The sequence below is a fragment of the Triplophysa rosa genome, linkage group LG13 (genome assembly GCF_024868665.1).
Source record: "Triplophysa rosa linkage group LG13, Trosa_1v2, whole genome shotgun sequence".
Classification (NCBI taxonomy): Eukaryota; Metazoa; Chordata; class Actinopteri; order Cypriniformes; family Nemacheilidae; genus Triplophysa; species Triplophysa rosa.
The window spans coordinates 1910573-1938556 of record NC_079902.1 but is presented as its reverse complement, the minus strand read 5'-3'; the positions used below and the strand labels follow the sequence as shown (position 1 = coordinate 1938556).

Here is a 27984-nt window from a genome sequence, read left to right as displayed (position 1 = left end):
TCACGTCTATTTATTTATAGATTACACATAAATAAACTTTTTGAAAAAAAATAAACCCCAAAACTTTTACGCTGTAATAAGCATTTTGTTATTTTTTAACCACTTAGATGGAAGCGAAACCAGGAAAATGGTAACTGCAACGGACAACACGTAAGAGATTTCACAACCGGAAACACGCTCTCAGCCGACCAATAGAAGTGTGCAAAGCGTCCTTAGCGGACGTCACGTCCGGTGTGAACAGCCGGCAGGATTGAAGACTCACTGAACTCAAGAGTTGCTGCTTATTAGTCCTACTTTTGTTTTAATTCGTGTCGTGACAATGACTTTCGATGTGCGCAGGTGAGTAGCCTATAGCTTTAAAGCGCTCGGTCTTTGCTTGCGTTTGGTTTGCATGAATGAAACACGACCACCAGCTAATATAATACACAAAATGACTGTGTCCACAACCTATTGTGCTGAAGTAGACTACATTACACGGGGGGGGGGTTGAGACAAATAGTACTTTAACTAACTTTACTGTACTTAAAAAGGACGACTTTTTTACTCTGTTTGTACTGTACATCCATTCCCTTTATGACAAAACGTTTTGCAAACCTAACGTAATACTTCTCTTATTAAATTATAAATAGTTGTGAATTGGCCGTTGAGAAATCGAACAGGGTGCTGTCAACTTGTCTGATACATGCTACAAGTGTATATGCATGCCCATTTTATTAGCAATCCAGTCCTTCACAGATGTAACGCAAGTGTGTCCTCCATCTTTAAGCAAACGGTCTTAATCCTGTTTTAAACCCACACTGATCACAGTTACGTTAGTCAAATATAAAACAGGACCAACAGAATGTTAAAATAACATTCCTTAAATTACCTACTGCTGTTGGAAAGACCAGTGTTGTCAACAAAGAACAGGTTCAGATTGAAATGTTATCTTGTTTATCATTGACAGGGTTTTCCTGTTTAAACAGGACGTTGTCCACCTGTCTGAAGTCTACTTACAAGTGCTGATATTATTAGGTTATTATCAGTAGCAGTGAGTTGTGCTTTTCCGCACTGAATCTGGAAAGATATCTCACAAATGAGATCTGTAGTTAAAATGAATGTAATTGATCTGTTCAGGTAACCTGGAGTGATTGTCTACTACTGTCTGGTTGTCTATATTTCATACCAGGAAAGTAGTATAAAAGTGTTATGCTGTACCAGACCACATCTGTTTCTGTTTTGCAGTGTTTTATCAATGTGTAATTATTATTCTGTAGTTTAATGTTGATATGTTTCACAATCCTCATGCAAATTCTGGTATGAGTGTAAATAGTATACAGCACATCAAGCACTGTTTTCCCTAACAGTTTTTAATCCCTTCAAAATCGAGTTGGAACAACACGTCAACCTTATAACTGATTACATCGACAGATGCAGGAATCTCTTCCATGTTATTTACAGGTTTGGTCCCAATCAGTCCTGGCAAGCTGTAATAAATTAAAAACACGAATATAACATAAGCATATAAATAAATATATGGATATACTATAAAGAACATTTTTTCCTAATGTGTTGCAATGTTGTGCCGCGTCTGTTGGGTAATTAATCGATTATAGGTCGAATCACTGTTCTAGCCCGACTTCAAAATAGTGTATGTAGGTAAAAGGACCAGTGTTTCTTTGCGGTAAATCACTATAAATGATCCCCCTTATTGCGCAGTTACCAAAAAACTAAATAAATAGATGTGGAATATTGAAGTTGTTATTGTAATGTATGAGAAGAGAGTGCAGAGTAATATACATTAAGAGTAAGAAACTAGCACATCTAGCACACACCTGTGTTGAACTGTAGAAGGATGCGATTGACCAATCATAATGAAGAATACTGGAGAGCCAGGAATCATACGTGAAATATCTGTAGACTGTACTGATTGTGTGAGCGAATTTCAGGTGTTTTAGTGCCAGCATATTTCCTGTCTTTGAACTTTGATCTTGTCAGAAAGATCTGAGGTTGTTTTGATCACTGTGAGGTTTAGGCCTTTTGGTTATATAAGGCTTTAAAGGTACTTGAATTGGCCATTTAAGATATTCACTGCCTCAACAAAAATATTAGAAACATAAAATTGTGTTTGGTTCAGAATGAGAAGAAAAGTGACAAATATTACACAAAATTATAAGCAAATGTTTGGGAAACTGATCATGTTAAAATCTCAATCTAAACTGTCCATTCCCAGAAGCGGTAGATGTAGAACTGTGGAAATGGTAATATTGCGTCATAAAGTCTTACTGTTGGCAGTGTTGGGTAAGTTACTCTGAAAAAGCTCACATCCAATCCAATCCAACTTTATTTGTTAAGCGCTTTAAAACAACCAAAGCTGACCAAAGTGCTGTACAGAAGAATAAATAAGACATCGTAATAAAAACATAACAGCTCACACGAGGTGCACAATTACATATATAATACAACAATAAAATTTAAAAGACAAAAAAAAAATAACCGCGCAATAACCGCGCAATAAAAAATAAAAAATAACTGGAGTAAATAAAGTCAACATCTTAAAAGGTGTCAAAGACCACAGCGAAGAGATGGGTTTTAAGACGGGATTTAAAAACAGACAAAGAAGAGGCCTGTTTAACGTGCAGAGGCAGATCATTCCATAATTTAGGAGCCGTCACAGCAAAGGCACGGTCCCCTCTGAGCTTCCGCTTAGTTTTAGGCACACTCAGGAGCAGCTGATCATCTGACCTGAGAGAGCGGGTGGGTATATAAGGGCGTAGAAGCTCAGAGAGGTAGGGCGGGGCAAGACCATTCAGGGCTTTAAAAGCAAATAAAATCATTTTAAAATGGATCCTAAATTGAATAGGCATCCATGGAGTGAGGCCAAAATGGGGGAAATGTGCTCATGTTTACATGTGCCAGTTAAAAGACATGCAGCAGCATTCTGTACCAACTGGAGACGGGCGATGGAGGACCCACTTACCTCCACATAAAGTGCATTACAGTAATCCAGCCTAGTGGTAACAAAGGCGTGGATTACCATTTCAAAATGACAGTATTGGCTTTATTTTAGCCAGCTGCCTCAAGTGGAAGAAGCTTGATTTGACAACCGCCTTGTTCTGACCACTAAACTTAAGCTCAGGGTCCACTTTAACCCCTAGGTTTTTGATGCTAGGTTTAATATACTGGGCCAAGGAACCCAGATCTACAGGGGGGTCCCAGTGGTGCCACCAAAAACCATCACTTCCGTCTTTTCATCATTGAAATTTAAAAAGTTCAGAGCCATCCAGGCCTTCATGTCGTCGAGACACTTAAGTAGCAGTCTGACAGAGTATGCATCTTTCTTTTTAAGAGGCACATCTGACTCATCTGCATAACAGTGGAATGAAATGCCGTGCTTCCTAAGTATAGAACCAAGTGGGAGCAAATAGAGAGAGAAAAGGAGAGGGCCAAGAACTGAGCCCTGTGGTACCCCACACGAGAGAGGAGCAGAGGAGGATACACAGTCACCAAGGCTGACACAGAAAGTTCGATCAGTCAAGTACGACCTGAACCACTCCAGTGCTATGCCCCTGATGCCCACCCACTGCTTCAAACGTGAGATCAATATCTCATGATCCATGCTCTAACTCAACAACAAGTCAGGAAGGCGAGAAGACACATAAGCGCTGTTTATCCACTAGTTATTCGATCACAGATACAGTCATTAGCACAGATGGATAATTTTTTTTGACGCCTGTAGCAAAGTTCAATGTAGGGAAGGAAGTAGGCGGGAACCGGCGAACATTTAAACAATAAACTTTAATAAAAAATAAACATACAATAACACGGAAGTAAAAGGCCGGCAGCCACCTCACGGTCGACTGCCGGCCACACAAACATAAATAAAACTTAACATTTCCGGGCCCGGTCCTCTCTCGTCGGCAGTCCCGTCGCTCGTCCTCTTATGCTCCCTAGTTCCCCGTGAGGCATGCGGGACCGGTGCGCATACAGCTGATACTCATTATCACTCACGCCACCGGCCCCGCCTTCCTGCCCCACGGCTCTCGTCCCGCCTTCCTCGCTACAACGCCAAATATACCTGGGCGGCCATAAATATACCTGGGAAGACCGCCCAAGTAAATGCATTGTATGGGAAACGCTGGAAAGGGAAACACGGCCCATAATTTCCTATGAAAAACAAACACAAAGAGTACTTAGACTTGACGAGAACAGTGCAGTTTACCCGAGCCCAGACTCAAAAACGTCCTGCAGTTTAACACACAATTACAGCAGTCATTTTATTAAGACAGTCCCGGGCGTCCCGAGAGTGATGCTGTTTTGCGCTTTATTGTAATTGCTCCTTGTCTGTGCTGTTTGACTTGTGTATGTGTCTGGTTTCATTTCTTGACCAAAATAATCCAAACAATTCCTGCATGTTCTATGAAATAGCCGTTACTTGATAGTAGCTGGGTTATTATTAGTTAATTGAAGTGTTGTTTCAGATCATTATCACATTTGTGCCGTACGTGTGGTGGATTCACAGCCGTGACTCAGAACAGTCTGGATTGTTTGTTACTGTTGTAAAGCGGGAACTATCTGAGAGAAATACGCAGTGTACTCTTTAACAGCTCGGGGCACGTGTGAATCGTCTCCCACTTGTGCAACATGCCAAAAAATGTTGTACACTTCTGCCTAAAGCTTGCAACAAATCAGCTGTGTCCTCTGCGTTTGTCATTGTTTGTTCCAGTCATCTACGATGAAGGCAATACTAGATGTAGATAAGAACTTGGGCGTGTATGAGGTGACAACGTGTGTTTTTACAAGACAAGAGATTAAAATGTTTATTGTCTGAAAAGCTGTTGCTTTTATTAACTGTTTGTCTCTCCCGTACACATACAAAATTGTTATCATAAAGATTATTTGTGTAACAACAATATTATGATGATATATAAAAAAAGGTAAGATTGTTTTACTGTTTAATCCTGTTGGCTGATGTGCTGACACGAGACCTGCGTCAACATATATAATGTTAAATATATTAGCGTTCGCTTTTTTAAAATTTAGGTTTATTTTATAGCGTCATATGCCTCAATAAAATCTTGACTGTTCTCAATTCTTTAACAAAATAAATATATTGTTGGAAATGGTTCATGTTTTAGAAATGAATCTGTATGAATTTGAATTCAGATGAAAATGGTAAGATCATAATAATTTATTTCTTAGCCAGCAGTTACTTGGTGAAGTCATTGATGTTTTTAGTTCTAATATTTGAACCGACAGATTTTAAGAAGTGAACTATGTTTGATTTTCTGGACCATTTTAAAACGCGCTGAAGCCTTTTGAGAAGACAATTATACTTATTCAGAGACTGATTTGTTAAAAGCATATAGTCATCGGTCACACATTGGTTGACTTTTCGAAACCAAGTTTCTTTTATACCTGGAAAGGAGAGATTTTGATGTGCAATTCTGTCTCTCGTCACTTTTTTTTAAAACTCCATTGATGCCGCTTATGAGTCTGTTTTCCGGTCCCTGACCTGTTGCAATCTCTCACAGTCAGTTATGGCATCATCTCGGGTGGTCAGTGCTTGGAGGACAGTGTGTCCTTCTGAGTTGCCTTCCACATCCTGCGAGCTCATCTGTCAGAACACCGTGAACTGTATGGTTCCTGTAATGGGAGGAGGGGAGGGGTCTGGTGGTAGAGAAACACCACAGGGCGTTTGATGTAACAGGAAGTCAGCCCCGCCCCGGCTGTACTGCGTCAGCTTGGGTCATTCCACTGTCAGAAATGTTCACAGATGTGAGTGCTTTTGGAGGGCAGAGGCCACGAAGGGCTGGACCGGAGCACTGAAGGAAACTTTCAAAGCCGAAAAAGGGCAAGTTTACAACTGTGAGGTGGATAGTTTGGCTTTGGAGCTGCACAGTTTGAGAGCTCCTTAAAAAGCCAGGGACGGGATTTATTCCTAAAGAGGTTTTGTTACTCATGGACTTGGAGTTTCATTCTTGGCGTCTGCTCAAATAAGTCACGTGTTGTTGTTTTCCACTCATCTTTCATGGGAATAAGCGCTCTGACAGTTTGCAAAAACTCGACACTTCATCTACTATATAAAATATATAAAAGACTAGATGTTTTATAAACATTTTTTCAGAGGAACCCAAAAGAAGAATCAGAGGAACCCAAAAGAAGATATTTTGAGAAATGTCTCGGTGGTTTTGTGTCAACACAATGGGGTTCAATATTGTTTGGTTATCAACGTTCTTCGAAATATCTTCTATTGTATTCTGCAGAACCTAGTCAAACACGTATGAAATATCATGAGGGTGAATAAATGATGACAGAATATGTATAATATTGGGTGAACTGTCCCTTTAACGAATAGAAAACGTAACTTCCTTAATACCTCATAAGAGCTTCAAAATCCAGTGACGTAACCCTCGAGTTTCTCTAAAATTCTATACGAGGTCCATTTAAATCCGTTAATGTAGGTGTCATTCTGAAATGGTCATTGTTTGCTCTGATTGATGGGAATTCACTCAGCGCTCATTGTATGAAGACATGTGGAGTGGCATTCCGATGTTGTGATCGTGAAGCAGGAATCCTAGCGGATGTGGAGCGTGTGTGTGTGTTTTCTCCAGATTGTTGCGTCTGGACTGGTGTTTCATGGAGCACGGCCATACTTCACATTCCTCAGCTCCCCTGTCATTCCTTACACTGCGCTGGGAACAGAATGTGCTTTCACAAGTCCTCTTCCCAGGAGAACACAATATTTACCTTTTCCCCTCTTTTCCTTCTTTCTTTTTTTCCAGGTTCGATATCTACAGGAAAGTGCCCAAAGACCTCACCCAGCCCACATATACTGGAGCTTTCAGTAAGTGCCGGTGTCTATGTCTCATCATAAACCCTCATCTGACGCTGGGTTTTTACATGAACGTTCTGCCATGTGCGATTTCCGTTTTAGTTTCATTAGCGTTGTCTTTGGGATTCCAGCCCTCGTGACACGGAAGAATGGATGTTTGTAATGTTATAGGTGTTGCCGCTTGACTCACGATGGCATGAAACGTAGTGTTTTTTTTTTTTGGTCTTGAGTGACTTACCTCACGTTTAGTCATGTTTGCTAAATCCAACCATAAACACTTGCCTAGCTAATATTTTGCTTTTAAACGGGTTTGGTGATTACGTCGTCATTCCTTTAGAGGAAATGTGTTGTAAACTTACACATTTGTATTACAGAATTAATAATAAGACTAAAATGTTTCATATGAGTGTATTGTTATAGTTCTGTGGATTTTATGATGGATTTTAGGAGTGTAAAATGGTAAAATCCGAACGTAAAAGACTTCTGAACCGTAGAACAAATGAGGGATGGCATGGCAGAACAGACCTCATTATCGCAATGGGGAAAATATTAAAAAAATGATTGTTAATAAAAATGAACCCTTGGGACATAAAATACATGAAAGAGAGCCACACCCTGATATGGACCAGACCTTCATAATAATAACAACAGTATCTTTCTGATTTCGTCAAGTCTGTGTTTATAACTTTCTTTTAGAGGTAAGAAGAAAGAGATAAAGAAAATGTAAATAATTGAGCTGAGCTTATTTTCTTTCCAAGATTAAAGCGGTCTGCTATAAACTACCAGTGTTTTTACGTTTTGTCGTGCGGTTAACAGCTGACTGTAGTCGATCAAAAGGTTCAGTCGTTTATATTTGAGTCATTTACATTGAACTCTATTAATGTAAGTGTTCATAATTCTTCCCAGTATAATCTCCAATAAGTGGAAGAAGTGATCTAACCCTTCTTGAACCTGAAGCTTTAAACTATGTGTCATAGCGACACGCCTCATTGTTTGTGTTCTGTTAAACATTAGCTTTGTAAACCGGAACGAACTGCAAGTCGGAGTATGACGTGTCAACCACGAAGTCATGTGACCACAGAGTCACTGGAGACCGTCTCTATGTAAATATGCACTAGCTTCTGATGCTGGCCCTGTTTTTTTTTTTTTGACTCATTCGGTCACATGGTCAACTGCAGCGATTACGCTAACCTGCATGATAAAAGCTATGCACAGTCATCGGCCTGTCGAATGATCTTACCTAACGATTATTTGACTGTAAACGAAATACAGCACACTGTTAAATTCATTTGCATAGTCAGATGGCAACGAAACAATGACGTCATAGCTAAATGTTTGCTTGAACATGCTCTTTTTTGTTATTTTCAACGCACGTGCTGAAACAAATGTCACCTTTAATTTGTAAATAAAAAGAAATGACAGAAATTCATGTGTATAATTGGTTTTAATGGAAACTATAATGGTCTCTAGTTCTGGTAATGTGTTGTGTTCTATTTGTGTCGTGTGAACCAATTGAACACCATAAAACCTATTGGAATAAGATCCAAAGGCTATGTAAAGGTATTCTTCAATGGTTTTAAGGGCAAACGATTGATGGAGAGAATTTGTGTTGTTTATTTTCAGCAGGGTTGTTACATGAGTCATAAACGGGAACCCACGTCTCTATGTGGTGATAGGTCATCTGTTGTCATGGCAAAGGTTTGAAGCGCTCACTAACGTCGTCTTGACCTGTTTTTGTCTCCTCAGTTTCGATATGCTGCTGCATCTTCATGATGTTCCTGTTTCTCTCAGAGCTGACGGGATTCATAGCCACAGAAATGTATGTGTTGACGCTCTCATGTACTACATCGGTGTAAACTGTAGATGTGTTTGAAGATAAGTACCTAAGGCACACTTTAAACCACAGTAACCAAACATGTCATGCGCACGAGCCTTCATATTTCAACATGCACGCAGATCAGTGGTGGCATGGATCTCAAATTCTGTGAGGAATTTACTTGTTTTTGAATAGCTAAACCTGCACCTCATTAAAAACAGAAATCTGCGTTAGAGATGGATGACTTCATGACCCGATCGCAGTCGCACTGTTGTAGCCTCGGTGACAAAATGGGTTTCACGTGGCATTAACACATTACTGCCTATTTGTCAACTTCTATCAAGTCAACTTCTTCTAACATGGGAAGTGAAAAAGCAAAAATGGCACGTTACTGCAACTTTGGTGTTTTGATGTCAGACTTGGCGCATTTACTTAGAAGGCAGATGACCTTTACAGACGGCTAATGCTTGTTAATACATGTCAATTTTACATTTTTAATGTGTTTTTGTTTGCGTTTACAGAGTAAATGAACTGTATGTCGATGACCCTGATAAGGACAGTGGTGGGAAGATAGATGTGAGTGTAAACATCAGTTTGCCAAACTTACACTGTGATTGTGAGTATATACATAAAATACATAAATACACCTATCAATGATTTTCCATCCACATGCATAAAATCGGCGAGTGTTGACGTGTGTAACATGTTTTTAAGGGTTACTGGTGAGCTTCCCCACATGTGCGTTTTAGATTATGAAAGGAAACGATGCACAATAATAACCTCCTACACAAAAGCACCACTTACCATCACTGAAAGTCTCGGTTTGAGACACACATCGGGTGGTGTTTCTTAAGGGAAGATTAGAAAAAGACTTCACTTCCAGTCATACTCGATCTCTACCACCAAGCAGACGCTCACAAGATTTGACTTTTTGGTAACGCCAAAATTCTACATTTTAAAAGGGGCTGAAAAATACTGGGATTGAGATGAACGCACATCAGCTACAGTATATCTTTGGCTCTGAGATTTTATGAATCCAATAATACGTTTTTGGGCCTTATTAAAAGATTTGCCAAGAGATTGTGTGACTGCACAACAGCGCACCCAGAGGAAGTGTGTGGTCACCTCTGATGTCACTACAGGCTGATCCCGAAACTTTGCAAAGACATTTGTAACTTTCACACACATTACACAAGAGCCAAACTACGTCGAGAGGAACATCTTGGGCAGCTCTCATGGGCGAGAAAGGAAAACAGAGGTCATGGCGATTATTATTATTTTTAATAAGATCACTGTTGAGCTTGCGTTATGAGTCACGAAGACAAGCTCACTCATAGTGACCTCATTTACTGCAATGTCAAACTGTCTTTACAGGCACAAGCAGAGCGTTTTTGCATTTTCTGAAAAAAGCTGGTGCTCGCCCACGCGGACTTCACTGCAACTAGGGTCTTACATGATGGATTGTGTCCCCCTCCAATGTTCAGAAATTAGAAACATTTAAGGGTTTGGTGAAATTATCTCCGTTCAAGCCGTGTATAAATGTCTTCAGACATTGGACTGGCTTTGGTAATGGATTTGCACGGCATCATTCAGACTTTAAGTTAATTCTGTATTAAATAATAATTGATGATGCACGTCATCACCTGAGCTCTAAAATCATTTCATTAGGAAAATGGTCTTTTCCATGCTGCTAAACGTGTGATTTATGGAGACATTCACATCGTTTCCTTTCAAATGACCTTTGCAGTGGCGTCACTTTTCGACACTCGTCGTGTGATTATGTGGAAAATGTGGAAGACACGCTTTGCTTTCTGAGCTCGCATGGAAAGCAACGCAAGACTTTTAGTGTTCTGCGCACATCGGATTGCATTTTAACGGGCAATTCAGTGTTTCCATTCCCACATTAACTCTAAACGAACATGTAGTTTGTCATTTTGTCTCAAGTACACTAGAGAACTCTAAAAAAATAACAGACGACATGAATGATTTCATTTACTCATTTGAGGTTTCTCAGTGCCTTTATCTGATGGTTTAAAATAATACCAGCGAATATGACTTTTATATGTATACAGTAGATAATATATATGTGTGTATATATACAGTATATACAGTATATATATATATATATATATATATATATATATATAGCATAACGTTTTCTGTGGTGTGCAAGAGAAGCGAGATAAAGTGTAATATATATTGGATGCATATATTTTAGGAATGTATGTGTGTCAGGAAGATCTTTTTATTTGTGTTTTATGGTGGAAAATGTGTTAAGAATGACAAAAGGGTCAATCTAAACACTGTCATAATTTGTTATGTTTAGTATTATTATGGTTGTCAACCAACAAGAAATAAAGCCAAGTCAGGATATGCTAATTAATGAATCAAATGAATTGGATTTAATGAAAAAACCATGAAGAGCAAAAGATTATATTTTTTGTTGGATTTACATATCAAGTCCTAAGCCTGTCACTGGCCTACAGTCCGCAGCAATGCCGTTTATCAGTGTTTTTGACTTAATCCCACCAAATAAACCACAGCCCTTGTTGATATATCTTAAATGGATTACAGAATGTCATATATTAATGTACTCTTTGTAACTTATATTGTTTGTCTGTCTCTCTATTTCTCTGTCTATACGTTACGTAAACAGTGGTGGGTTTGGACATTCAAGATGAGATGGGCCGTCATGAAGTGGGACACATTGAAAATTCAATGAAGGTGCCCCTCAACAATGGTTACGGCTGCCGCTTTGAAGGAGAATTCAGTATTAATAAAGTAAGCTATACTGCTCATCTTAAAGACAAAAGAGGCCATGCGGGAAATCTGTGTTGAATGAGCTTACCAGATGCAGCGTTAAAAGCGTCATGAAATCACAGTGTTTATTTGTACCTTTAAATGACTTGAAGTTGGTAATATGATTGTTTTCGTACAGTTTTGGAGGATGTAAAGTTGAGGTTGCTTATCACATTTGATCATTTACCCTGGGCTGGACCATTTCATGTAGGTTCCTGGAAACTTTCACGTGTCGACACACAGCGCCACCGCTCAGCCTCAGAATCCTGATATGACACACTTCATCCACAAACTGGCCTTCGGGGAGAAGCTGCAGGTTGTGCTTTTTATCATGCAGTCAATAAGAAATACATTCAGTTACATTTCTCTTATGTGTTGTGTATCACAGTAATGTTATGAATGGCATCCATTACAGGTGCAGAATGTCCAGGGTGCTTTTAATGCTTTGGGTGGAGCCAACAAACTGGAGTCCAATGGTAGGTCTTTACATTTAGTGTCGAACATTAGACCTCGCATCAACAAATTCCCTTTTTATTCATTAAAAACAAGGTATGACATGTTTAAAAGTATTCATTTGAAAACTTTCACTGACAGTTTAGCACAATTTTGAACATGTTTTACTAAACAATGTTAAAATTCTCATTACCGTAACCATTTAAAACCAATCCAATCCAATAGCATGTTTTGCTAAAAGAAAGCGAAGCCATGATGCCTATGCAAGTTTTAGTAATCGTACATAATAAGACATTAATGAAGTATATTTTCGTAAAAAATTATACATGTAATATTTTTAAAGGTGGAAAATTACCTGTATCGGTAATGAGAATGGAAAAAGTTGTGTACACACTGTGACAAGAGAATATTAAGATTTAACTAGAAAAATATAAAGTAATCTGTTAACCTGTTAGCCACATGCGTTTCTTTACATAAAATTGAACTTAATGTAAAAATGTCTTTGTGTGTGTAAACAATCCTTTAAAAATGTTACGGAGCATGAGAATATCAGTCATGGACACTTCTTTTTTTCCACTATTTCATTATACATGAATATTATGTCAATGTTTGTTTAACCATCAAAAAATATCAAATAGTTTTTTTTTGCAACATTCAGACAAGTAGGACGCATTACGGTAATGAGAATTTCAGTAGAGAAATGCAATAAAATACATTCCTGTGTTAAGATGATTCTTTGTGCAACATAGAGAACACAATTATGTTTATTATGATAATTTTTGTGTGTTACCGTCCGAAGTATATGTTTTATAATTGAAATCCATGATGTTTCAGTGGTTTCGTGAGAATGACCCAGGTGGTTAATAGATGGTGAATAAAAAAGAGCTGAATCCTAGTGACATTCAGTTCTTTAGAGCATGTTAAAAAATGCTCCTAAAATTAATAAAGATGTCAAATTTACCCCAGGGGTTGATATCAATCATTAACCCTCATTGAGAGCAATAGTGATGTTTGCCTTAGCATCTTTAGTAAATATCGCGTGTCATTATTCTTAGAAGTGCAGTACTCCTGAACACATTATGTGTGCTTGTCCGTTTGTCAACACGTGCTGTTAAGAGACACCAAACGGCGACACGTACAGCCGTCTAAGCAAATGAGAACGTAAGTCACACAGATTGTGTTACAAAACAGCCCATTAATAGAATAAGTAACTGGAGAAAGGAAATGCGTCACTTGCACCCATCAAACTGCTCTATTACAGACATTAAATCTGAATGCAAATGTCTCTTGTCAGGTTTGGCCTCCCACGATTACATTCTCAAGATCGTCCCAACGGTTTACGAGGATCTGTCAGGAAAGCAGAGATTTTCTTACCAGTACACCGTGGCAAACAAGGTAATGTGAAACTCTGGTGAGAATCTAAATTTAAGTGTCTTCTAAATGTGCCCGGTGAGGTGATGGCCTTTATTAAGTGCCATCAAGCGTTTATCACATCTGCAAACCCCTTGGCCGGCTTTTGCAGTGACAGCTGCAGGCATTGTGTGTGTACGTGACTGACCGACCGTTCGCAGTGGGGATGTTCCCATGCACAGGTGTAAAAGGTACAGAGGAAAAACACTGGCGTCATGACCTTACAGATCTGTGTGTTGTTTTTTGGTCTCTGAAGCACAAAAGCAGAAGTTTTGCAGAATGTTCATACTGTGGGACAATCAAAAACGAACAACAACATTTCAAAATGACAAAACATAAGACTCTGAGACTCGACTCATCATGATGACCTTGAAAGGCTGTAGGATGTTTAATATCACTGATATCTGTTGCATAAAATTGTCGATATAACCAGCAAGTGATTTATGGCTTATACAAATTTCAGATATAAGAAATGTTGCCAACACAACACTGTGATTGTTAACAATCACACATGAAATTACACCTCCTTGCATTTCAGCTGTTCTTCATTCATTATTTCTTATGCAATGTTTACTGTAGTTGATTTGTTAATACAAGTGCGATTTCATTCAACTCTGCCCTCTCACAGTGAGTTGTGGGTAATATTCGTGTTCATGGATCTGCACGATGCTATCTGACATGCGAATGAAATCTTTCCACGGTATTTTGTTGTTTACTAGGAGTATGTGGCGTATAGCCATACAGGACGTATCATCCCTGCTATCTGGTTTCGCTATGACCTCAGTCCCATCACAGTGAAGTACACTGAGAGGAGACAGCCGCTCTACCGCTTCATTACTACTGTGAGTCTCTCTCTCTCTCTCTCTCTCTCTCTCTCTCTCTCTCTCTCTCTCTCTCTCTCTCTCTCTCTCTCTCTCTCTCTCTCTCTCTCTCTCTCTCTCTCTCTCTCTCTCTCTCTCCTCTCTCTCTCTCTCTCACTCTCTCTCTCTCTCTCTCTCTCTCTCTCTCTCTCTCTCTCTCTCTCTCTCTCTCTCTCTCTCTCTCTCTCTCTCTCTCTCTCTCTCTCTCTCTCTCTCTCTCTCTCTCTCTCTCTCTCTCTCTCTCTCTCTCTCTCTCTCTCTCTCTCTCTCTCTCTCTCTCTCTCTCTCTCTCTCTCTCTCTCTCTCTCTCTCTCTCTCTCTCTCTCTCTCTCTCTCTCTCTCTCTCTCTCTCTCTCTCTCTCTCTCTCTCTCTCTCTCTCTCTCTCTCTCTCTGTATTTTGTATTGACGCTGTTTTTTACTTCCATGGTCAGATTTGCGCTATTATCGGCGGCACATTTACGGTAGCGGGCATCATTGACTCCTGCATATTTACAGCATCGGAAGCCTGGAAAAAAATCCAGATCGGGAAAATGTCATGAGTTTGACTCAAGATCTACCGTGTGTTTTATTTATTCCAGCCAAACCTCTGTCCCCGTTCACTACACCCTGCTTTTACAACAGTAAATGACCAGGATTTTATTTGAGATGTAGGTGATTTCTCTGCTTGTCTGACACATTTCATTCACAAACATGAGGCAGTGTTTATGTGGAAACGACCTACTTTTCTGCTCATATGAAGGACTTCAGGGTTTCCTCGTTCCCGTGCACGCGAGCAGAGAGGTTTAAAGGAACGGTGTATAGTGTTATACGAGGAAAATTATGTCACTTTAGAATGATGAAATTTCACAATCAATTCTCCAACCAGTTTCTCTGGGCTTTTTACAACTAATCGTTATTTTACATGACATGGAAATACCAATTATTAGTATTTAGATAACTGATGTGATATGTGCCTTCATAGGAAACAAGGGTTTTCTTCATCTCTTGTTAAAATGAATCAACTATCAACAGGAACTCCAGGTCATGTCTTTTAGCCCATAAGCAATGAACAATTAGGTTTTTTGAGCAGGACATGTTTTCATAGGATTCATCTGTTGGTTTTTAAAGCGGTGTATGATGGGCTTGTAATCATTCAGATTTAATCATGTAGTGGATTTATGGTAACTCGATGAGCTGGGTTTCGTTTCTTTCCATGGTACATTTGTTTTTCTTGCGCTCTTATGTTTGTTTTTTATATGTATACTTTAGTTTATGTAGTTTTACTTGGTATTCAGTTAAAGGGATATTCTGGGAATGTTCTGTGTTTTTCTACCAAAACAGTCTTGAATGAAGGTTTTTTTTAATGTTTTTTTTACTTCCTCTGTCTTTATTGTTTAATTGTTAACCTTTTGTTTTGGAAAGTAAGTTGACATAATGTTTAATCTCCCTATCAAGTGTTTATTTCGGATCAGTTTTTGAGTATTTGATGAATCTGGTTGAACCTGTTACACGGGTTACACTGAGTGTTTTCAGTTTCAGATACGGGATGTGTTGATGCGAGCGAGTATTACAGTTTACATGGCAACAGATGTTTATCATCACTACAGCGACAACATGCAACCGCAACCTACATTTCAGCAGTTTCTCTATTGAAATCTGAATTTGATTGAAAATCATATTCTTTGTACAGTTATTCTTTCAGTTAAAACTCATTTAAGTCTCTGTTAGTCTTAGCAGCATTACAATAAAATCACTACTGTGGGTTACCACTCTTTTCATGTTTGTTTACTCTGTTAGCAGGTGACACCACACCAACAACCTGCTTGTTTTTCCTTTGTTTTTGTAATTGTGTTGTTTATTGTTTTAAGTATCGTTTAACACAATTTTACCATTAAGTGAACGAAGCCTCTGAAATAAATCCAGTATCAGGTTAACAAAAACCTACACTTTAGGGTTATTGTCTTTTGATTATTTAACAATGTTTTGATATATTTAAAAAAATAAAGGGTGAAAAGCTGTGTTTAGGCCATATTTTAGGTAAAAGATTAAAATACTGTACACCGTGTGAAATATAGCTTAAATATCAATTTAAAATGTTAATTTAACAAAAACCCAGTTTTTTAAAAGTTTTTTTGTCACTTGTAAAATAAGAAATGAGTCTCGTTACAAGATATATTGTTTTATTTTCCTACAATTTTCCTCTATTTTTGTACAAATAAAACAGTTTACTCTTTATATATAAAGATAAATGTAACTTAAGATGATAAAATACTTTTTGGTATGAAAATGATGTAATGGCGCCACTCAGTGGCTATTGAGAGAACTTTAGAAAAACAGACATCAGTTCAGTTTGTAAAGGGGGCGGGGTCAAGTTGTATATAACGGCCAATCAGTGGCGTTACAGGTTGGACGTTGCCAGGAAGGCTCCGTCATAAACAGCCTGATCTGAGGAGAAAAAGTCACAGACGCCCTCCTCTGACAGCTGGCCGTATTCATTGTTGTAGAAGGTCTGGCCGGAGAGTTGGCTGAAGAACGCTGGACGTAACGTGCTGATGCTGCCACTGCTGCTCACAGACGGAGAACTGATGAGCCGTTCTGTACTGCGGCCTGCTGATGGACTAAACACACACGCAAGAGATGCATTGTAAAGGCTTTCAATTATAAAACGTTCAAAGTGACACTACAGAATTAACTATGCTACATTTTAGTTGAAGTGATTTTTTATTTTCAATTTCACCTACTTTTTCAATATGCCTCTGTGCTTGTGCTCAAATCTCTCCAATTCGTCTGATGCCAGAACCATCCCGCTGTCTGTCTGGCTGTCCTGCAGGGACAAATAAAGGTTTGAAACAAAATTCATGTCAATATTTTAATGCGAGGACAAATACTGTGTTTTGTGAAAGTTTGTTAGCCATACATGATGTGTCTTGTGTGATGTTATTTCCAGAGGAAGTTCCTCAAAAGTCTTCACTCGAGAGTGACACGTATTGGAGGGTCCGACCATGATACACCCAGCAAACGGCACACAGTTGTAATATCTGCCAAACATAAGCATATGCATGCAAGAGTTTACATTGCAATTTTCAAAGATGTATGTATACCTGTCTCCCCAAAAAATGATGATGTCCATATTAAGCACCTGCCTAATTTGACTACACAGCCTTTGACATCAACCACCAAAGCACTGCAATTGTTTTTCATTTTAAGTTTATAAGCCCATGTATTTGACAACGGTGAATTATACAGTTAATGTATTGTTTTCCCCGCCACAGCAGAGCAGTGCAGTGTTGGCTTGCTCACCGGGAGACTGCATTTATTTATTCATTTATTTATTATAATGATCTTGCTTGGTCTATAAACACCATGCACTGTGCTGTGTTTTACCTTTCTGTGTTTTTCTTACTTGCTCCTGTAAAGCTGCTTTGGAACAATGCACATTGTGAAAAGCGCTATATAAATAAAATTGAATTGAATTTTAATGTAGCATTGTTTTTTCTCTGAAAACACTTTATTTACGAGCTATAAAACACATACATTAACATATGGATAGTCATCTGTAATTATTATTGGCTTAAAAATAAGTAAATGTGAGAATCCTACTGGTAAAATAAATAAAAAGTGTGTGTACCCTGTGGACAATGTGTTACAGGCAAGTCTGATCTCCTCTTGTGATGGCGGTCTTGATGAAGCTTGTGAGAAGCCATCATCCTCTGAGCTCTCAGACAGATTCAGGGGCAATTCCTAGTTTACAGAAAGAGACTGTTATACGCTAAAATATCCTTACAATATGACCAGAAAAGAATCTCAGTTAATTTCTTGTCATCATGTGCTCTCTTATTTCTCACAGGCAGACTGTTTTCCTGCAGCAGATCTCCGAGTATTTCCACCAGAGCTGGAAATGTGGGTCTTTCCCTGGGTTCGCCTTGCCAGCAGGCCAACATGATCCCATATCTACCAGTACATATGATACATATGATTAGATCATCAAATATCACACATCACATTAGACCACCATAAAGTATATCACATATCATCAGATCATATCATCAAATATCACACATCATATATCACATCCCCTCAGACCATCATACTGTATATCAGATATCATGAGAACAACAAATATCACACATCATATCATCAGATATCACACATCAGATCATACCATCATACTGTACATCATATATCATGAGGCCATCACTTATCATGTCAGACCAACATATACAGTATCCCACATCAAATCATTATATATATCACATATTATCTTACACCATTCTATATCACACAAAATATCATCAAATATCACACATCAGATCATCATACATCACATATCAGACCATTGTTTATCACGCATCAGATCATCACAGATCAGACATACATCACATCAGACATATCACACAGATCACATCATATATCACATCAGACCATTAAATATCACACATCATACCATCATATATCACATATTACACATCACATAAGACCATCGTATATCCCACATCACATCAGACCATCGTATCTCGCACATCACATCAGATCATCGTATATCACACATCACATCAGACCATCGTATATCACATCAGACCATCATATGTCACACATCACATCAGGCCATCATATATCACANTGATGGTCTGATGTGATGTGTGATATACGATGGTCTGATGTGATGTGTGATATATGATGGTCTGATGTGATGTGTGATATATGATGGTCTGATGTGATGTGTGATATACGATGGTCTGATGTGATGTGTGATATATGATGGTCTGATGTGATGTGTGATATATGATGGTCTGATGTGATGTGTGATATACGATGGTCTGATGTGATGTGTGATATATGATGGTCTGATGTGATGTGTGATATATGATGGTCTGATGTGATGTGTGATATACGATGGTCTGATGTGATGTGTGATATATGATGGTCTGATGTGATGTGTGATATATGATGGTCTGATGTGATGTGTGATATACGATGGTCTGATGTGATGTGTGATATATGATGGTCTGATGTGATGTGTGATATATGATGGTCTGATGTGATGTGTGATATACGATGGTCTGATGTGATGTGTGATATATGATGGTCTGATGTGATGTGTGATATATGATGGTCTGATGTGATGTGTGATATACGATGGTCTGATGTGATGTGTGATATATGATGGTCTGATGTGATGTGTGATATATGATGGTCTGATGTGATGTGTGATATACGATGGTCTGATGTGATGTGTGATATATGATGGTCTGATGTGATGTGTGATATATGATGGTCTGATGTGATGTGTGATATACGATGGTCTGATGTGATGTGTGATATATGATGGTCTGATGTGATGTGTGATATATGATGGCCTGATGTGATGTGTGATATACGATGGTCTGATGTGATGTGTGATATATGATAGTCTGATGTGATGTGTGATATACTGTGGTCTGCTGTGATGTGTGATATATGATGGCCTGATGTCATGTGTGATATATGATGGTCTGCTGTATGATGGCCTGATGTGATGTGATATATGATGGTCTGATGTGATGTGTGATATATGATGGCCTGATGTGATGTGTGATATACGATGGTCTGCTGTGATGTGTGATATATGATGGCCTGATGTCATATTTGATATATGATGATCTCATGTGATGTGTGATATATGATGGTCTGATGTGATATATGATGGCCTGATGTGATGTGTGATATACGATGGTCTGATGTGATGTGTGATATATGATAGTCTGATGTGATGTGTGATATACTGTGGTCTGCTGTTAAGTGTGATATATGATGGCCTGATGTCATGTGTGATATATGATGGTCTGCTGTATGATGGCCTGATGTGATGTGTGATATACGAGCGTCTGATGTGATGTGTGATATACGATGGTTTGATGTGATGTGTGATATACGATGGTCTGATGTGTGATATATGATGGTCTGATGTGATGTGTGATATATGATGATCTCATGTGATGTGTGATATATGATGGCCTGATGTCATGTGTGATATGTGATGTGTGATATGATGGTCTGATGTGATGTGTGATATATGATGATCTCATGTGATGTGTGATATACTGTGGTCTGCTGTGATGTGTGATATATGATGGCCTGATGTCATGTGTGATATATGATGGTCTGCTGTATGATGGCCTGATGTGATGTGATATATGATGGTCTGATGTGATGTGTGATATATGATGGTCTGATGTGATGTGTGATATACGATGGTCTGATGTGATGTGTGATATATGATGGTCTGATGTGATGTGTGATATACGATGGTCTGATGTGATGTGTGATATATGATGGTCTGATGTGATGTGTGATATACGATGGTCTGATGTGATGTGTGATATATGATGGTCTGATGTGATGTGTGATATACGATGGTCTGATGTGATGTGTGATATATGATGGTCTGATGTGATGTGTGATATACGATGGTCTGATGTGATGTGTGATATATGATGGTCTGATGTGATGTGTGATATACGATGGTCTGATGTGATGTGTGATATATGATGGTCTGATGTGATGTGTGATATACGATGGTCTGATGTGATGTGTGATATATGATGGTCTGATGTGATGTGTGATATACTATGGTCTGCTGTGATGTGTGATATATGATGGCCTGATGTCATATTTGATATATGATGATCTCATGTGATGTGTGATATATGATGGTCTGATGTGATATATGATGGCCTGATGTGATGTGTGATATACGATGGTCTGATGTGATGTGTGATATATGATAGTCTGATGTGATGTGTGATATACTGTGGTCTGCTGTTAAGTGTGATATATGATGGCCTGATGTCATGTGTGATATATGATGGTCTGCTGTATGATGGCCTGATGTGATGTGTGATATACGAGCGTCTGATGTGATGTGTGATATACGATCCATCGTATATCACACATCACATCAGACCATCATATATCACACATCACATCAGACCATCGTATATCACACATCACATCAGACCATCGTATATCACACATCACATCAGACCCTCATATATCACACATCACATCAGACCATCGTATATCACACATCACATCAGACCATCATATATCACACATCAGGCCATCATATATCACACATCAGACCATCATATATCACACATCACATCAGACCATCGTATATCACACATCACATCAGGCCATCATATATCACACATCACATAAGATTATCGTATATCACACATCACATGATATCATCATATATCACACATCACATCATATATCACAGATCACATGATATCATCGTATATCACACATCACATGATATCATCGTATATCACACATCACATGAGATCATTATATATCACACATCACACCAGGCCATCGTATATCACACATCACATGATATCATCGTATATCACACATCACATCATATATCACACATCACATGAGATCATTATATATCACACATCAGGCCATTGTATATCACACATCACATCAGGCCATCGTATATCACACATCACATCAGGCCATCGTATATCACACATCACATCAGGCCATCATATATCACACATCACATCAGGCCATCATATATCACACATCACATCAGGCCATCGTATATCACACATCACGTAAGATTATCATATATCACACATCACATCATGCCATCATATATCACACATGACATGAGATCATCATATATCACACATCAGGCCATTGTATTTCACACATCACATGAGATCATCTTATATCACACATCACATCAGGCCATCCTATATCACACATCACATCAGATCATCATATATCACACATCACATCAGGCCATCCTATATCACACATCACATGAGATCATCATATACTGTTTCACATATCACACATCACATCAGACCATTGTATACCACTCATCACCTCAGGCCATCGTATATATCACACATCACAGCAGACCACAGTATATCACACACCACATTAGACCATCGCATATCACACATCACATCAGGCCATCATATTTCACACATTACATCAGACCATCATGTATCACATATTACACATATCACACATCAAGTCATCATATATCACACTTTAGACACATCACATTACAAATTAGCATGTATCACATTACATATCAGACCAGCATATAATACACATCAGACCAGCTCAGAGTCAGATCACATCAGATCAAAAGGCAAACACTCACATCTCAGGGGAAGCATTATCTGGTGACCTCATCCTGGTACCATCTTTGAGTCGTTTGCAAAAGTCTTCATCAATCTGAAGGCCCGGGTATGGAGATGCACCTGACAGAAGGTGACACATTTACATCAAAAATGTGTCATTTCTGTGTTTAATGCTGCCACAAACTGATGAAGATATTTTACCTAAAGAGAAAATCTCCCAGAGCAACACTCCAAATGACCACACGTCACTCTGACTGGTGTAAACCTTGTCAAAGATGCTCTCTGGAGCCATCCACTTCAGAGGCAGTCTGGCCTACAGATAACACATCATACTTTAGCCATGATCAGAGATGCATAAACATAACCATGTCAACCAATATTATTTTCTCTTTTTGACTTTCACAAATAAACTTCTTCATCACTATTTTGTTTAGAATCATTTTATTCACTATTTTGATTTGTTTGCTGATATCTTTATAACATGAAGGCCATACATGTTTTTATTGATATAATATAGATATAATATAATTAATATATTTAAGAAATGTATAAAATAGTGCTCTGTAAAAATGTTAGACAACAACAAACGACTCATGTTTAACATCATAATGTCATTAGTTTACTGTTAGTAGGTAAGCAGTTTACTGGCAAAACGGTTCACAGTATATAAACCTTTAGTTCAGTAACTCAAAATTGAATTCTTACATTTCCTTTGCGCACATAGTCAGGATCTTTGTAGATGTCGCGTGCCAAACCAAAGTCACAGATCTTCACCACGTTATTCTCAGACAGGAGGATGTTTCGGGCCGCCAGGTCTCGATGGATACACTGCCACAATCAGACAATAATCCACATCAGTGTTGTATTTCACAGGAAAGCAGTAAATCTGACATAATACATTGCTTCATCGTGACATAATCAGCATGAAGCACAGCCCTAAAACATCACCGAGGATTCATCAGAGAGGTTGAGTTATTGAGATACAGGTCACACATTTATAATCGAACCTTTCGAGACACCAGGAACTCCATCCCTCGTGCAACCTGAAAGCTGTAGCATATCAGATCCTCTATAGTGAGCGGAGTCTTCCACAGATCATCCACTGCGGTCAGAGAAAACACAAATATTACTCAGCTATATAGTATATCATTATATATCTATACGTATATATATTATATATCTCAACAATTCCCAGGTATCATTTACGTCCATACAAGCACAGACAAAAGTTTGTCTAAGCAAACCCCGCTAAATGTTCACCTCTCTAAATGATGTTGTGCTGATGTAATGTTTACAAGTCCATGAAATAAGCAGTTTGTGTTCCTTTGTAATGGAACAGAGGTGATGTGAATATACAGTACATGTTACAAATGTTACAGTTGAAATGTTTCTGTGAATTTCACTTCATGAATCTGCTTACGTTTCTCCAGTGATGGAGAGCTCTTACCCCGAGACTGCATCGGGGGGGTAATGTTGGAGGAGGTGGATGGTTGATGTCCACGCTGGTCGACCTGACCCGCTTCTATCATTCGCCGCATCTGACTCTGAGTTTTAGGAGAACGATCCTGCCGACCAACACAAGCTCACGTTAATATAAACCAAACAAGTATCATACATGAGTTACAACTAGGGATGCACCGATACCATTTTTTAAAGACAGAGTACGAGTACCGATATTTTTTTCTGGTACATACCGATACCTATAACCGATGCCTGTATAATGTACAATAATGTTAATAAACCAGTATCTTACTGGTACATTTTCTTTTGTTTTTAGGTCTACTTAAATTTAAGTACTATTTTTAATCAAGTTCTATTTTTTATGATAAGTAGCACAATTTTACTAGCACATTTACTTCAGTTTACTAAAGTAAACAATATACTCTGTGGTCAAATTATAAAAAATTTAAGGGGGGTGGTGTGGTAAAATGTGAGTGTATTATAACTTGTTCAAGTCAACCGGACTTTTATTTTGACGGGACGCCGCAAATAGCGTTTAAGTTAACCGGACTTTTATTTTGACGGATCGCCGCAAATGGTGTTTGTTTACGTGTTCGTGTCCTCGTGCAGTGAAACGCTGGCGCTGAAAGCTTCACAAGCACAATGCGTTCAATACACGCAACCGCACCACTCTTTCACACACGGTAACGCAAAACAAGCAGAATACATATTTAAACAGTATCTGAATATTTCGTTAACTGTTACGTTAGCTGTTAGCTGTTCAGCGCTAATTTCTTGTTAGGAAATGCCTGGATTCCTCGATTCCGTCCGTTCCAGGGCTCTATGTATGTCACGTGAGGTATCGGTCTTTGGTATCGGTGTGTCATTTATGGGAGGCAAATCCTGCCAAATTTAAATAAATAAATTAAACGATGAAAATGAAAACCAGATTAGCAATTTCATTATACACAACTGCGTGCACAATATGTGCCAAAATGAAAAATAAAATGAAATTATTTTCATTTTCATTTTTACACTGACAATGCGTTGTACCTGTCAAATTGAAAAAGAAAATGCAATTGGTGATTTGATTGGTTCATTTTCACTAAACTCTCGAGGCAAGACTGCCAATATGAAAATGAAAAGGCAAATGTGAAAAAGAAATTGTAAAAACATTTTTTACAAAGGTTTTATTAATGTTCACGCAATAATACTGACACAATTCAAATTAAAATGTAAACTTTGATTTTCATTTTATTTTCTCTTCTCTTTTATTTCATTTTCGTTTTCATTTTCTTTTTCACAGTCATGCAAATTACATGTTAATTATTGGGTGTGGACGAGCGTCTGCATTACTGGGAACGCCCACAAAAAGTCATATCCGTTTATTCGAACGAACATGTAGACGTTGTCAGGCGCTTGGCCTTAGCGCTTTGTAATGATGACGATGACTGTGCCTGGTGCAATACCGAAAAGTGGTTGTGTGGTGTTCTGCATCTCTGATAAGTTAACAGACGAACAAACTAAAGCATTGGAGAGCCTGTATCTCTAGCGTGCCCTGAAACATGCCGGAGCACGATTGTCCCCACTCCGCCGCTGACCTGCTCTTACACTGTACAGTACCATCCGCACCCGAGCACGCTATCATCATTACACTGTGACTGCTTTTAAGAAAACATAAACAAAGCGATCATTCTCAGCACAATAGAATCCATCGTAATGTTCGGTTTGAGGTTGATAAGGTGTGTTAAACTTCACGCGCGGTGCGCAGACCAATTTGCTTGTGGTATCACGAGAGCGGCTCATATGTGTTTAAATCAGCCCCGCGTACTTCATTCATTATGATTATGAGCCAATCGTTATACGAAGTGCTGCACTATGTTATGAATGCATGTTTTAAATGATGCGCCTGTTTAAATTCCTTGAAGTTCAGCTGTTAATGCACATTGCGACGGCTTTAGTGGGTCAGTGTTTGTCATATCGAGCGAAAACAATATAAAAGAAGGTTGTGAAACATTATCAGCTTTGTCCTATTAGCGGTAAGATTATTAAGATATTAGAAGGGCAAGTCGTTGTGGAGGTATTGGCGTTTAATCGCTGAATGTGTCGGGAATATCGAAAACAAAACTAACTTTACCCCGCTAAAAACGTCTCCGGTTACTATCGTAACCTCGGTTCCCTGAGAAGCGGGAACGAGACATTGCGGAAGCTTCCGCATATGGGAACTCCTCCCTTCTCACCTCTCCTGAAGTCTGGATAACGCCAGTGAATGGCCAATTGTCGCGCTCGCAACCGAATGTAATTACTGGCGACCAGACAGTATAAATACAGTGCACAGCGACAATACCTCAGAATCTGCGAAAGAACGCCTCCAACGCTGACACGCGACGAACACGGCGGCTAGCGCAATGTCTCATTCCCGCTTCTCAGGGAACCAAGGTTACAATAGTAACCGGAGACGTTCCCTATCGAGAGCGGTCTCTTGACATTGCGGAAGCTTCCGCATATGGGAACTGTATACAATCCCGCCGTAAGAGTAGCAAGACAGCCGTAACCGACCGCATACACTCACCAGTGTTAAGCACACAGATGAACCAATCGCGAAGTCGCCTTGAAGAGCCCGCAGCTGATTGGATGAGACAGACCAATGAGCTGCAAGAACAGTCTTCTACAAAATTTGCATATCTCAGCCAAAGAAATGAGCGGGCTGCGCTGAGACAGGGCAGACACCACAATAGTAAAAGTCAGCGTGGAAATCCGGGCAGATATAATGCAAGTCCAGTAACACCAAGCACAGAGTTAACAGTAACACGGTAACAACTGCACAATATAGGAGATCAGCAACTAGGTAACATTGAGCTGTCCGTACTCACCGAGAGGACATGCGAGGCTAATGAGGATACATCCAACCTGTAGATTCTGGCGAAGGTGTTCTGTGAAGACCAGCCAGCCGCACAACAGATGTCCTTAATAATAAACGCCTCTAGCCCAAGCCCACGAAGAGGCAACAGCCCTAGTTGAGTGAGCCCTGACGCCGAAAGGGCAGGCCTGCCCTTGACTCTCATACGCCAGGTTGATAGCGTCCACCATCCAGTGAGAGAGCCTCTGTTTAGAGACAGCCTGACCTTTAGTCCCCCCGCCGTAGCACACGAAGAGCTGATCAGACAGCCGAAACCCGGCCGTACGATCAATGTAAGCCCTCAAAGCTCTAACCGGACACACAGCCCTCTGAGCATCACACGAGGCAGACGACTCGGAAGACAAAGCGGGCAACGAAATAACCTGCTCTCTGAACGGGGTAGACAGGAACTTAGGCACATAACCCGCCTTCGGCCGTAGAGTGACGCTGCAGTCGCCGGCCCCAAAACGATCACCGACGCTCTTTCTTCTCTGATCTTGCCCAGCACAAGGGGCAGAATCTTCACCGGAGGAAAAGCGTAAAGCCAGGCATCTGGCTAGCGCGTCGTCAGAGCGTCCGTGTCCCTGGGGGAGCGCGGCAGCGAGAAGAACAGCGGACAGTGTGCATTCTCGCTCGTCGCGAACAGATCCACCTCCGCCTTCCCGAAGCGATCCCAGATCATCCGTACTGAGTCAGGGTGAAATCTCCATTCCCCTTGGGAAAGACCTCCCCTCGAGAGCATATCCGCTCCGCAGTTCAAATGACCGGGGATATGCGCTGCCCTGATGGAAAGCAGGTGCTGGTCTGCCCACAGCAGCAGCCTCGCAGCCAGCTCGAAAAGGGCTCTGGAGTGGACCCCTCCTTGGCGATTGATGTACGAAACCACTGACGTGTTGTCGGTGTGAATCAATACATGACGCTGCATCAGCTGAGGCCGAAAAGTCTGCAGAGCTAAGAACACCGCCATCAGCTCCAGCCAATTTATGTGCCAACTGCTCAGAGACGGCGACCACAGACCCAACGCCGGCCTGCCTTCGCACACTGCACCCCAGCCCGAGGAAGACGCATCCGTCGTTACCACCATGCGCGTTGTCACAAGCCCCAAGGGAACCCCCTTGCTGAACATGCTCCTGTCGCGCCACGGTTCCAAAGCGCGGAGGCATCTGTGAGTTATCCTCACGTGCGCACGACCCAAGGACCATGCTCTCCGCGAAACTTGAGTCTTTAGCCACAGCTGCAGAGGACGCATGTGCAAAAGACCCAGGTGGCAGACTGCCATCAGTCCCAGAAGTCTCTGAAATACCCTCAGTGGAACGGACCAGTCCAGGCTGAAGGCGCGCAGTGCGGTGTAGATGGACTCCAA

The 27984-nt window shown here is 39.8% G+C and overlaps 2 protein-coding genes across 7 annotated transcripts in view; one reads left to right on the top strand and one right to left on the bottom strand.

Annotated features, from left to right (window-relative positions):
* The first annotated feature begins 211 nt into the window (after positions 1 to 211).
* On the top strand, positions 212 to 16060 carry ergic1 (endoplasmic reticulum-golgi intermediate compartment 1). Of its 2 annotated transcripts, XM_057349346.1 has the most exons (10): positions 212 to 339; positions 6765 to 6826; positions 8561 to 8633; positions 9152 to 9246; positions 11287 to 11411; positions 11641 to 11745; positions 11845 to 11905; positions 13177 to 13277; positions 14012 to 14134; positions 14585 to 16060. In XM_057349346.1, the coding sequence occupies exons 1-10, from the start codon at positions 320 to 322 to the stop codon at positions 14690 to 14692; spliced, it is 873 nt and encodes a 290-aa protein (XP_057205329.1). In that variant the 5' UTR covers positions 212 to 319; the 3' UTR covers positions 14693 to 16060. The 2 variants fall into 2 exon arrangements, with proteins under 2 accessions (XP_057205329.1, XP_057205328.1); XM_057349345.1 differs by lacking the exon at positions 212 to 339 and having other exon boundaries at positions 5799 to 6826.
* Positions 16061 to 16224: 164 nt separating this feature from the next.
* flt4 (fms related receptor tyrosine kinase 4) overlaps positions 16225 to 27984 on the bottom strand; it is a 45245-nt gene continuing 33485 nt past the window's right edge. For 3 of the 5 annotated variants that reach the window (XM_057349340.1, XM_057349344.1, XM_057349341.1), the window contains 10 exons: positions 23703 to 23847; positions 23290 to 23384; positions 22988 to 23110; positions 22484 to 22595; positions 22303 to 22402; positions 17978 to 18083; positions 17761 to 17873; positions 17050 to 17170; positions 16874 to 16956; positions 16225 to 16750 (listed from right to left, as the gene is read on the bottom strand). In XM_057349340.1, coding sequence (XP_057205323.1) covers positions 16531 to 16750; positions 16874 to 16956; positions 17050 to 17170; positions 17761 to 17873; positions 17978 to 18083; positions 22303 to 22402; positions 22484 to 22595; positions 22988 to 23110; positions 23290 to 23384; positions 23703 to 23847 — 1218 coding nt within the window. In that variant the 3' untranslated portion in view covers positions 16225 to 16530. The remainder of the gene's footprint in view (positions 16751 to 16873; positions 16957 to 17049; positions 17171 to 17760; positions 17874 to 17977; positions 18084 to 22302; positions 22403 to 22483; positions 22596 to 22987; positions 23111 to 23289; positions 23385 to 23702; positions 23848 to 27984) is intronic. The other 2 variants (XM_057349342.1, XM_057349343.1) reach the window with 1 other exon arrangement.